At 45.4% G+C, this 12,569-nt stretch overlaps 5 protein-coding genes across 5 annotated transcripts in view; 2 read left to right on the forward strand and 3 right to left on the reverse strand.

Annotated features, from left to right (window-relative positions):
- LOC128418419 (interferon-inducible GTPase 5-like) overlaps positions 1 to 12,569 on the forward strand; it is a 169,620-nt gene that overhangs the window by 139,222 nt on the left and 17,829 nt on the right. The window lies entirely within an intron of this gene.
- The window catches only part of LOC128418426 (interferon-inducible GTPase 5-like), a 219,045-nt gene that overhangs the window by 108,945 nt on the left and 97,531 nt on the right, over positions 1 to 12,569 (reverse strand). The window lies entirely within an intron of this gene.
- Positions 1 to 12,569, reverse strand: part of LOC128418415 (interferon-inducible GTPase 5-like) — a 175,179-nt gene that overhangs the window by 9,390 nt on the left and 153,220 nt on the right. The window lies entirely within an intron of this gene.
- Positions 140 to 1,380, forward strand: LOC128418435 (interferon-inducible GTPase 5-like). Its single transcript, XM_053398102.1, has one exon. It carries the CDS (start codon positions 144 to 146, stop codon positions 1,308 to 1,310), a length of 1,167 nt encoding a protein of 388 aa, XP_053254077.1. The 5' UTR covers positions 140 to 143; the 3' UTR covers positions 1,311 to 1,380.
- Positions 6,614 to 12,540, reverse strand: LOC128418795 (interferon-inducible GTPase 5-like). Its single transcript, XM_053398847.1, has 2 exons — positions 12,264 to 12,540; positions 6,614 to 7,286 (listed from the first exon to the last, which is right to left on the reverse strand). Exons 1-2 carry the CDS (start codon positions 12,538 to 12,540, stop codon positions 6,760 to 6,762), a joined length of 804 nt encoding a protein of 267 aa, XP_053254822.1. The 3' UTR covers positions 6,614 to 6,759.

The following is a 12,569-nucleotide window of genomic DNA, read 5'->3' on the forward strand; positions in this document are numbered from 1 at the left end:
TTGTATTCAGGGCTCTTGGGTTCTGCTCCTGTGTCCTGGGCTGGCTGGAAGCAGAGGAGTGGTGGGAGGCACCAGTTGGGGAACCCCCAAGGGAACCCCCAGATTTTCCTGCTTCTTTTCTCTTCAGCGCACTGAGATCCACAATGGTGGAAGACTTTGAGGTAGCCATTTCTCAGGGCCACTTGGCAAGCGCTGTGTCACACGTGCTGGCAAAACCACTGCACTTCTTCAACAGCACTCCGCTCCACATTGCTGTAGTAGGAGAGCCCGGCTCCGGGAAGTCCTCCTTCATCAATGCCATGCTGGGTCTTCGTGCCAATGACCCGCATGCCGCTGCGACTGGCATACAGATGATGACAGTGCAAGTCAAGGATTACCCACACCCGACACTTCCGCAAGTGATCCTTTGGGACCACTCCGGAAGGGGAACGCCAACTTTTGGGGAGGACAAATTTGAGAAGGAGATCGATTTGAATCACTTTGATTTCTTCATCGTCGTCGGCTCCCAGCGCTTCCGCTCCACCCATTCTGACATGGTGCGTGAGATCCAAGATATGGGCAAGAGCTTCTACTTTGTGCGCACCAAAGCAGACCTGGACCTGTCGGCCGCCAAGAGGCAACAGCCATCTGACTACAATGAGAAGAAGGTCCTCTTGCACATCCAGGAGGACTGCAAAGGATTGAGGGACCCACAAGTCTTCATCGTCTCCAACTGGGAAGCCAACTGCTTTGATTTTCCCCTTCTGCAGGAAATGCTGAAGAACGATCTCTTGCGGCTGAAGAGGCAAGCCTTTCTGCTCTGCTTCCCTAGCATCTGCCTGCCTATCTTAAAGAAAAAGAAAACCACTGTGGAGGAGAAGATTTGGACCAAAAGGCTTGTTTTGCTGGTCACTCTTGGAAGCCCAGTTCCCTTCCTTCTCCCCATATTTCTGTTTAGTAAGTTCCGCTCCTGGTGCTTCCTAGACTTTGGCCTGGACAATCCATCCCTTGCAACTCTGGCCCAGTGTGTTGGAAAGACAAGCACAGCCCTTAAAGCAGCAATGCAGTCCCTGGGGATGTTCTCTGCCATTTTATGGGTGCTGCCCGACTTGGTGGGACTCTCAGTGACGGCTTATGAATATCACCGCTGGGAGCATTTCCCCATCTTTGGCTGCCTTCTGTCGGGAGGGATTTCGCTTCCTTGCACCTACTTCATGCTGCAGAAATGCATATCGGGTGCTGCTGATGACACCCAGAGGGTTCTGGCCAAAGCTCTTGAGGCAGAGGGGGAAAGTCCATTTAGTAGCAAACAGATGCGCTATGTTGACTAAGTGCTTGATATATAGTATCTGGCGAATTATACATTTCCATTTTTAAAACAACCACCACCAAAATACATTAAGATAATAATCAGCAGATGATCAGGTTTTTTATTTTTAAAAGTCCATAAATTTTAGGCTTAACCTTTTTTAAAAAAAACCCTAAGTGAAATAATCTGAATGCCAGCATGATACCCCTTCAGTTACTTTTTAAAATTAGTATCTCAATCCAATGTACAGTATAAGAATTAAGACCAATACTGAAAGGAGACTTTGGGACAAATGGACTTTTTCCTATTCATAATTCTTTCAGTCCACTAATGAATTGCTCTGTATATGATGTCAGACTAGAAAAAACTAGTGACCTATGTGAACCTGCTTGCAGGAATGGTCTCAAGTTAGAATTTATGCAGGCTGCAGTATTCACTTTCTCTCCCTCCCTCCCTCTCTCTCTCTCTCTCTCTGTGTGTGTGTGTGTATGTGTGTGTGTGTGTGTGTATGTATATATATATATATATACACACACACACACATATATATATATATATGCGCTGCATTTATTCCCTGGAAAAGACCCTGATGTTGAAAGACCCTGATGTTGGGAAAGATTGAGGGCACAAGAAGAAGGGGACGACAGAGGACGAGATGGTTGGACAGTGTTCTCGAAGCTACAAACATGAGTCTGACCAAACTGCGGGAGGCAGTGGAAGAGTGCCTGGCGTGCCTGGCGTGCTCTGGTCCATGGGGTCACGAAGAGTCAGACACGACTAAATGACTAAACAACAACATGCTGCATTTGCTTTTTTCTTTAGGAACAAGAGTTAGCTCTGTATCACAAGTCCCATGCAACATCTATTTCCGAATGTTCTTTCCCTCATTCACACTCAAACTGAAGGAGGGCATTCAGCTAGACAGGAGCCTCCACATTTGTGAAATAGAAACTTGAGGTAATTTTAGTCTGTTCTAGTATTTTAACTCTTGCATATCTTAAAGCACAACTGTAATTGTTTCCTGGTTTTATTGTTTTATCTCTTTGCATACCGCTTCGATGTTTTATTAGAATGAAGTGGTGTTTATGTATTCATGAAATAAACTAATTGGTTAAATTAACCTTCTTCCACTGCCAGGACGTTTGTGTTATAATCAACACTGCTTTCACATGGTCACTCTAATTATTTTAGAAATGTCCAGGAAAATCTGGATGTATGACAGCCCATATTGGTAGTGTAAATTCTTTTGGGAGAAAAAACCATACACTTTTGTGTTTGGATTTTCTCCTTTTGAAATATGGCCACCCTTACTAATCAGCTTTCAGTTTTCCATAAAAGTCTCATAAATGAGAAATATTGTGAATTATCTTGACCCCCCCCCTTCTTTGGCAATCACTCGTAGCCGAGTAAGGTTGTCTTCCATAAACATGGTTGTACCAGTGAGTCCGTAGGTGACTGTGGAGGCCAGTTCTGGATCCACACGTCCTTCCACTGTGGGGACATTGGTTTCCGGGTGGGAATTGATCATTGTGTGGATTTGCCAAGCATGCCTTCCTCTTAGCACGTTTCTCCTTTGCGTCCTGAGTTCGAGTGTCTTCAAAGCCCATGACACCTTTGGTAAAGGCTGCTCTCCAACTGGAGTGCTTACAGGCCACTGTTTCCCAGTTGTCAGTGTTTACACTACATTTTTTTAGATTTGCCTTGAGACAACATGTCATCGAAACAGTAATAATGCATGAGTGGGGGGGTTACAGTGGGCCATCCGGATACCATTCCACTCTATTAATAGTTTTGCAACATTTTCCCAATGTCACTCGGTTATTATTGCCATCTGGAAGGTCACTCTTGATCTGTAGTGTGACATAAGTGGGCAACACACACACCCAGGAACATTTGAACATTTGTGCTACGAAAAAGTTGCTGGGCTTTAGCAGGAAACTATGGAGTCTGTGCCTATTGCAAATGAAGCAGGATGACCATCCCAAAACATTTGCAGATGCAAAGGGTATTGAAAGTGGGATCACGTATAATCACCCCAATATGAGCTCAGATATGAATGCTCAATAAAAAGGACATCTGGAAGTTCCCTACAGCCTTCCTCAAACTGATGCCTTCCAGATGTTTTGGGCTTCATTGGCCGTGCTGGCTAGAGCTGATGGGAGTTGTAGTCCAAAACCTCTGAAGCATTACTTGCTTTGGGAAGGCTGAGGTGAAATACTACTATACCATGGGATTAGGACAGAACTAAACCACCCCACCCACAATTTACCACTCTATTCGTGGGTGACAATGGGGAGTTTCAACCATTTGTTTCATTGTGGGGGGTCAAAATGATGCAACCTGTTTCAGTGAGGGAATGGCATTTCATGTGGCATTCACTCCCTAACTCTTCAGCCCTGGCCTTCACACAAATTCATTTAGGTCTGGATAGATCAGGCCCATAGATCAATGTTAGTGCTACCCCCAGCATGATGAAATTTGAAGGACTGGCTGCTTGAGCAGGGGGCTCCACAAAGCCACCCAACCTTTATTTTATCTTCAGGAAGGCTTGTTCTATGTTCTGTCACCGGGTGTTGCCATTTTCTTGGCCTAGTCCAACAGGGCCAGCTCTACTATTAGCCAGCATGAAGCAGCTGCCTCAGGTAGCATATGCTGAGGGTGTGCGTATTGGGGGAAGCTCAGTGGTGGCGGCTATCCCTAATCATTCCTCTTAAGGATCCCCACTAGCCACTCTCCTCTTTTAAGATGCCATGATACCCTATGCATACCCTTCAACATTTCTCTGGTGAATACAGGGACGTCCCATTCCAAAACGATAATTTTACTATTTTTAGCCCCACACATTTTACTGGGTTGCCCCAGCCACTCTGGGCAGCTACCAACAAATATAAAATAATAATAAAACATGCAACATTTTAAAATAACTTCCTCATGCAAGATTGCCTTCAGGTGGCTCAGGGGTCAGATAACTCCAGACCCTGCAACATTAATAGGAATGGAAGCAATGAAAGAAATCTGTTGAGTCAGTAGTGCTTTTATTTATAAATTATGTAATTTGTTTAAACTCTTTGTATCGTATCATCATATTCCTCCTGAGTTTTGATGAAGTGTGAGCCTCACACTGCTAGCTTTTGCTCTCTGTCTTGTGTGCTGGGCAGGGGAGGGGGAGAGGAAAACTTGTAAACAGGATGTAATTTCTGCTGCAGTAATAATAACAACCCAAAGCTGCTTTCCCCTTTCAAGGTTATGCAGGATAAAAAGTTGCAAATAATCAGCAGCAGAGCGTTTAGTAAGAAATACATGCCTGTACCAGTTTATTAGGCTTTTGTTGGAGATAAGCTCAATGTACCTTAGTGATTTTAAACTGCATGGGGGTTTTCAGTCTCTGTTTTGGGTCTCCCATCAGAAGTACGTATGTCATTTCAAGATCAAAACCGGTGATACACGGTCATCACTGCTGATCTTCAGTGCACAGCTACAACAAGGCACAGCCTATCTGTGAGTTTATGCACATTCCCAGCCTATGGACCTTGACAGTGAAACCTGACAGGTCTGAGCATGTGAACCCATGTAACATGCCTTATGATGCCTTTCCATTCTCAGAGGAGGGCGACCAAGATGATCAAAGTTCTGGAAACCAAGCCTTATGAGGAACCGTTGAAGGAGCTCGATTGAGAGGAGATACGATAGCCATCTTCAAATATCTCAAGTGTTGTCACACGGAAGAACGAATAAGTTTGTTTTCTTCTGCTCTAGAGGGTAGGGCCTGAACTATTACAAGATTCAAATTACAGGATTGAACATGAGGAAGAAATAGTATATTATTTACAAAAGTTATAACATTCTGCAGGGTGCAGAGCAGGTTTAGAGCCTGCACGACACGCTGGCTTTGCAAACCAGGCAGGCAGGAAGGACACCAAACTCTCCTTAGAGTGATCCTAGACTGACAGCAAAGCCTGTGTCTTATCTGACACCTTCAGCCTTAGGGGACATCATGCAGGGGCCCCCCAGCACTGCTCCCTTCAAGAGTTTCTCGCCTTCCTTTCCCCCAGCTGGTACTCCAGCTTCCTGCAGCCCTGGGAGCTGAAGCTCTCTCCACACACATCCCCCAACTCAGTTTCCTTGCAGACCAGGCAAGCAAGTAGCATTTCCATCTGCAAAGCCAACTGAGAAGTGTCTGCAGCGGGAATCTCTTGTCCCACACTCTGAGTGTGAGCAGTGGCAATTTTAATCTGAAATCTTTTGACACACTTTACTGCGATAATAGTTCAGAAACAACTGACGCTAATAAAATTCCCTATGGCAGAATGCTGCTATCACTATGCATCTTTCAGACTCTGAGATATGATCAAAATAATAATAAACCGTGTATTAATAATTAATTGATTAATTATTATTATTATTAATTAATAAATGCTCTCTTGCTGATTACTTATTTACCCTGCTTAATCTTGGAAAGCGGAATGTAGTCGTGGCTTTTTGTTATCTTGGAGCAGAAATTACATCCTGCTTCCAAGTTTTCCTCTCCCCCACGCTTGATTAGCACAGCTCTGCTCAAACAGGTGATTTCTGAGAAAACGAAACCTAAATGAGGTCGCCCTAAGCTGAACCCAACGCACCTATAACGTGTCTATTTTGGTAGTATGGCAGGATGGGAAGCCCCCCAGAGCCATCTCTGAGGGCGGACCATGCTATTAGGTCCTCCAGCTCTGCAGAGGGGAGAAGGTGCTGAAAGCCTAAATCTCAACAGGAAGTGATCTGACTATGACAAGGGACTTATGTCACTATGCCCCACTTTGAGATTACGCTCTTCTTGCCCAGTTGAGAAAACAAGGTCCAGAGTGTAGCCTGCCACATGGGTTGGGGTGTTGACATGTTGGGACAGCCCCATGGTTGCCATGGCAACAATGGGGTCCTAAGCCACCCCAGAGCTGGTCACCTTGGCATGGATGCTGAAGTCCCCCAAAACCAGCAGTCTATGACTCCTCAACCCCCCCCCCCCCCGAGAAGCTCTTACGGCTCAGGGACGGAAACTGCTGGGCAGCGAGACAGGTAGTAAGGATATCAAATGCCACAGAGTGTGTTACTTCCAGGTTTTGCTGCTTGCACGGACGCTCAAAATGAGTAATTTTGATTATTGCCTACTATCATCTAATGAAATAATTTTAGCAACATGTAATAAAACTGCATCGAAATCAAACAATTCTCTATCTTAAAGGCATATCTGGGTAGAAGTTACACAGAGAGGTTTCGATAGCATGTTACATTAATATGACAAATGTGTCTATTTTACCTCTGAGCTTAATTGTATCGTATTGTGGTAAGGCAAATCAGCTATAGGGTCTGCTCCATTGTCTCTAGAACCAGCCAAAGTGGGTATGAAAAGGGGTGCCAAAGTGGGAATGTTTGCCACAGCAGCAGCAGCAGCTCCTGTTACCCCACCTTGGGTTGCATCATGTCTTGTGCCAGTTCTACTTGGCCCTGAGATGCTCTGCCTCACACTCTTCCAGTCCTAGGGCTTTCTTTCGAACCCTATGAGCATCCTCAGCTAGATTATCCAGGAAGCTCAACAGCATCCAATAAATGATGGCAAAAGACACCTCTGCTGCTACCAAGCTTCTAACTAGCAAAGGCGGGAATAATTCTTTTGCATAATCTGTTATTTTCTTTATAACCAGATCCCCGTTAATTTCTTCCTCCTGAGGAGACTTCATCACGGCCTTCAGTTCTTCAACAGGCTTCCTGGCCAATCTGGCCCGCCTAGCTAAGGAGCCATCATCCAGCTCAAATCTCTTGTAGAAGGCAACCAGGGACCCAAGCAAGAGGGCAACATCACAAGCCAGAGGAAGGCCTGGAAGGGGAATCTCATTGATGCCAGCAGATGCCAGGTATGTTTTCCACAGGTGGCTTTTCAGTGCAGATTTCTTCTTTTCTATGACCTCAGATGAAAAGTTGGGAAGGCTGAGCAGGAATGCAGTTCTCTTCAGGCTGGGCAGAGCTTTTTCAACATCTCCACCAGTCGGGGGAAATCATACTTGCGAAGGTCTCAGGAGGAGATCAAAAAGACTTGAGGGATGGTGTTCCTGAAGCACTTCTCAAGCTGCTTCTTGAAGTCATTCCTCATCTTTCCAAGGACTTCCTCTGCATTGAAGGTATTTGGGTAAGACCTTTCCATGATGATTTTCCATACTCTGAAGTTTCTGCAATGCAAATGGGTCACGTGACAAATGATGTGCAGGTGGCCCTCAGCAGAAAGTTAGTGTTGAAAGGGCTCCCTTTAAGCAGAACAGTCTGTCTCTGCACATGCTAATGCAATCCTTTCACTGCCCCCCCCCCGGTCTATTTTAATGCAAGTAACAGGATAGGTCTAGAGAGGGTTGGAAGAAAGAACTTGACACACTTCAGACATGAGGCAGAACCTTGTTGTCATTGCATTCTTATATTAATAAGTCTGTGCCCAGTGCGCATCTGATGTACTGCAGATGCAGGTCTGGTTGTGCAACCATGGACGTCACATGCCCTTATCAGCTGAATTCTCCTCATAGCGCTGCTCTGCTCCCATAGCCTGCCATTTATTTTTATGTATTTTCTCTATTTCTTTTTTTTATGTTTTGTAGTGCTGTTTTTTTCCTTTTTCTTCTTTTTTTTTCTTTTTTTTGTAATCTTGAAACTTTTAATAAATATTATTTTTTTAAAAAAATAGCCTGCCATTTATACCCCAGGCTTATGATGCTTTTCCATTCTCAGAGGATGGCGACCAAGATGATCAAAGTTCTGGAAACCAAGCCTTATGAGGAACCGTTGAAGGAGCTGGATTGAGAGGAGCAGTGGCGTAGCGTGGGGGGTGCAGGGGGGCCGACCGCACCGGGCGCAACATCTGAGGGTTAGGGTTAGGGGGCGCAAATCCACGGATTAGGGGGCGCAAATCCACGGGTTAGGGGCACAAATTACTTGCCTTGCCCCGGGTGCTGACAACCCACACTATGCCACTGGAGAGGAGATACGATACAACTGAGAGGAGATACGACTGGCATCGGTTGCCAGTTCATTTAGAGGCCCAGTTCAAACTACTCACATTAATGTTTAACTCCATTGAGAATTCCAAGGAAACCATATTCTGGGTAAGCACTGGAACCCCAGGAATCTCTTACTAAACAGAAATTGGGGTGCAGGCAACTTTATAGTCATTACAACATCTTAAGTAAATTGCTTCAGCAAATGCTCTTGAAATTCCTGTACAGCTTCATCTGCCTCTCAGTTTCCTGCCTAAACCCCCTGAAATGGCTGCAATGCTTTGATGAGAAGCTTTCAAACCGCATAAATTGGACTTCCTGTCCTGGTGAGGGTTTCTCCTGGAGAGAGAAACTCTGATATACAGGGGTACCTTGGTTCCCGAACAGCTTAGTTGTCGAACAAATCAGCTCCTGAACTCTGCAAACCCGGAAGTAAGTGTTCCGGTTTGCGAACGTTTTTCAAAAGCCAAACGTCCGACGTGGCTTCTGCTTGAGTGTAGGAGGCTCCTGCAGCCAATCGGATGCCACACCTTGGTTTTTGAATGGTTTCGGGAGTCGAACACACACCCAGAATGGATTAAGTTCAAGAACCAAGGTTCCCCTCACTGTATATTTGATTGTTGTCCTTTCAAGCAACCGTTCACTGCTGAATACATAGCAGGAATGGTTGAGATATGGGAAAGTGAGCAAAGAAAGAAACAGTCAGAATTAATTAGGTGGGGCTCCTTTTAGAGCTGAAAGGCAGAATATAAATATTATTCCTTGATGGCTTCCTTGTCGACTTTTGCATTGTTACATTGATAGGCTGCATAAAGTGGAAGGGCTTTAAAGCTGTGGGGGTTTAGGGCGTCTTAGAGGAAATAGTTTCTTTTCCAGAAAAGTTCTAACATTCTGCAGGGTGCAGAGCGACGTTAGAGCAAGAAGCTGGCTTTGCAGACCGGGCAGGCAGGCAGGACACCAAACTCCCCACAGAGTGTTCCTAGATGGACAGCAAAGCCTTTGTCTCATCCGCCATCCTCAACCTGAGAAGGAGATGATGCAAGGGATCATGGCGCTGCTACACTCCAGGGTTTCTACAGCCATACGCAGAGAGGCTCGCCTTCCATTCCCCCAGCTTGTCCTCCAGCTTCCTGCAGCCTGGGGAGCTGTTGCTCTTCCCCACCCCCTGCAGCTGGATCTGCAAAGCCAGCTGAGAAGCGGCTGCAGCAGGATCTTTTCCTATCCAGCCCACAGTGCCAGTAGTGGCAATTTTAATCTGAGTGTATTGTACACAGTGTGTACACAGTGTATTGCGATAAGAGTTCAGAAACTGTCTGCGCTAATAAAACTCCCAGTGGCAGAATTCGCCTATCACCATGGGACTTTTGGACTCTGAGATATGATAGCCATCTTCAGATATCTCAAGGGCTGCCATATGGAGGGCGGTGCAAGTTTGCTTTCTCCTGCACCAGATGGTCAGACCTGGACAAACAGCTTCAAGCTACAAGGAAAGAGATTCTGACTAAACACAAGGAAGACCTTTCTGACAGTGATAGCTCTTTGACAGTGGAACGGACTCCCTCTGGAGTATTAGTATTAATACAGTGGTACCTCAGATTACATACGCTTCAGGTTACATACGCTTCAGGTTACAGACTCTCCTAACCCAGAAATATTACCTTGGGTTCAGAACTTTGCTTCAGGATGAGAACAGAAATCGTGCAGCGGCGGTGCAGCGACAGCAGGAAGCTCCATTAGCTGAAGTGGTGCTTCAGGTTAAGAACAGTTTCAGGTTAAGAACAGACCTCCAGAAAGAATTAAGTTCTTAACCCGAGGTACCACTGTAATATAATTTTAAAAATGGGTGTGGAAGATGAATGCAGAAGAGGTCAATTCTAGATGAACAGGAATGGAAGTGATGAAAGAAATCTATTGAGTCAGTAGTGCTTTTATTTCTAAATTATGTAATTTGTTTAAAGTCTTTGTATCATATCATCATATTCCTCCTGAGTTTTGATAAAGAGTGAGGCTCACACTGCTAGCTTTTGCTCTCTGTCATGACCCAGCACAGTCCAAGAAATGATTTGCAAGAAGGAGTACCTATAGCGACCCCATTTAGCTTTCGTTTTCTCTGAAATCACCTGTTTGAGCAGAGCTGTGTGCTGGGGCAGGGGAGGCTGAGAGGAAAACTTGTAAACAGGATGTAATTTCTGCTCCAGTATAATAAAAACCCAAAGCTACTTTCCCCTTTCAAGGTTATGCAGGATAAAAAGTTGCAAATAATCAGCAGCAGAGCATTTAGTAAGAAATACATGCCTGTACCAGTTTATTAGGCTTTTGTCAGAGACAAGCTCAATGTACCTTGGTGATTTTAAACTGCATGGGGGTTTTCAGTCTCTGTTTTGGGTCTCCCATCAGAAGTATGTATGTCATTTCAAGATCAAAACCGGTGATACATGTCATCACTGCTGATCTTCAGTGCACAGCTACAACAAGGCACAGCCTATCTATGAGTTTATGCACATTCCCAGCCTATGGACCCTGACAGTGAAACCTGACAGGTCTGAGCATGTGAACCCATATAACATGCCTTATGATGCCTTTCCATTCTCAGAGGAGGGCGACCAAGATGATCAAAGCTCTGGGAACCAAGCCTTATGAGGAACCGTTGAAGGAGCTGGGTATGTGTATCCCAGAAAAGAGGAGATTGAGAAGAGATACGATAGCCATCTTCAAATTACTGAAGGTTTGTCACACGGAAGAAGGAATAAGTTTGTTTTCTTCTTCTCCAAAGGGTAGGGCCTGAACTATTACAAGATTCAAATTACAAGATTGAACATGAGGAAGAAATAGTATATTATTTACAAAAGTTATAACATTCTGCAGGGTGCAGAGCGGGTTTAGAGCCTGCATGACATGCTGGCTTTGCAAACCAGGCAGGCAGGAAGGACACCAAAATCTCCTCAGAGTGATCCTAGACTGACAGCAAAGCCTGTGTCTTATCTGACACCTTCAGCCTTAGGGGACATCATGCAGGGGCCCCCTGGCACTGCTCCCTTCAAGGGTTTCTCGCCTTCCTTTCCCCCAGCTGGTCCTCCAGCTTCCTGCAGCCCTGGGAGCTGAAGCTCTTTCCACACACATCCCCCAACTCAGTTTCCTTATAGACCAGGCAGGCAAGTAGCATCTGCATCTGCAAAGCCAACTGAGAAGTGTCTGCAGCAGGAATCTCTTGTCCCACACTCTGAGTGCCAGCAGTGGCAATTTTAATCTGAAATCTTTTGACACACTGTACTGCAGTAAGAATTCAGAAATGGCTAGCGCTTATAAAATTCCCTATGGCAGAATGCTGCTATCACTATGCACCTTTTGGACTCTGAGATATGATCAAAAAAGTAATAAAATGGTGTAATCATGTATTGCTCAGCAACAGAGCAATAAATGCAATAAATTACTTATTTACCCTGCTTAATCTTGGAAAGCGGAATGTAGTCGTGGCTTTTTGTTATCTTGGAGCAGAAATCACCCCCTGTTTCCAAGTTTTCCTCTCCCCCAAGCTTGATTAGCACACAGCTCTGCTCAAACAGGTGATTTCTGAGAAAACAAAACCTAAATGAGGTCGCCCTAAGCTGAAGCCAATGCACCTATCACGTGTCTATTTTGGTAGTATGGCAGCCATCTCTGAGGGCAGACCATCCTATTAGGTCCCCCACCTCTGCAGAGGGGAAAAGGTGCTGAAAGCCTAAATCTCAACAGGATGTGATCTGACCATGACAAGGGACTGATGTCGCTATGCCCCACTTTCAGATCACGCTCTTCTTGCCCAGTTGAGAAAACAAGGTCCAGAGTGTGGCCTACCACATGGGTTGGGCTGTTGACATGTTGGGACAGCCCCATGGTTGTCATGGCAACTATGAGGTCCTAAGCCATCCCAGAGCTTGTCACCTTGGCATGGATGCTGAAGTCTCCCCAAACCAGCAGTCTACAAGTCTTCAACCTCCCCTCTGAGAGGCTCTTTTGGCTCAGGCAAGGAGAAAAGTTGGGAAGGCTGAGCAGGAAAGCAAGTCTCTTCGGGCAGGGCAGAGCTTTCTCCAAGGTCTCCACCAGTCGGGGAAAATCATACTTGCGAAGGTCCCAGGAGGAGATCAAAAAGACTTGAGGGATGGTGTTCCTGAAGCACTTCTCAAGCTGCTTCTTGAAGTCATTCCTCATCTTTTCAAGGACTTCCTCTGCATTGAAGGTATTTGGGTAAGACCTTTCCATGATGATTTTCCATACTCTGAAGTTTCTGC

The sequence above is a fragment of the Podarcis raffonei genome, chromosome 8 (genome assembly GCF_027172205.1).
Source record: "Podarcis raffonei isolate rPodRaf1 chromosome 8, rPodRaf1.pri, whole genome shotgun sequence".
Classification (NCBI taxonomy): Eukaryota; Metazoa; Chordata; class Lepidosauria; order Squamata; family Lacertidae; genus Podarcis; species Podarcis raffonei.

What these genes read in the sequence shown, in the direction of transcription:
- LOC128418435 (XM_053398102.1), top strand. Translation starts at nt 144, where the DNA reads ATGGTGGAAGACTTTGAGGTAGCCATTTCTCAGGGCCACTTGGCAAGC.
- LOC128418795 (XM_053398847.1), bottom strand. Translation starts at nt 12,540, where the DNA reads ATGGAAAGGTCTTACCCAAATACCTTCAATGCAGAGGAAGTCCTTGAA. An exon ending in AGAGGGGAGGTTGAAGACTT is followed by an intron (nt 7,287 to 12,263) that starts GTAGACTGCTGG and finishes ATGTTGAAAAAG; the next exon opens with CTCTGCCCAGCCTGAAGAGA.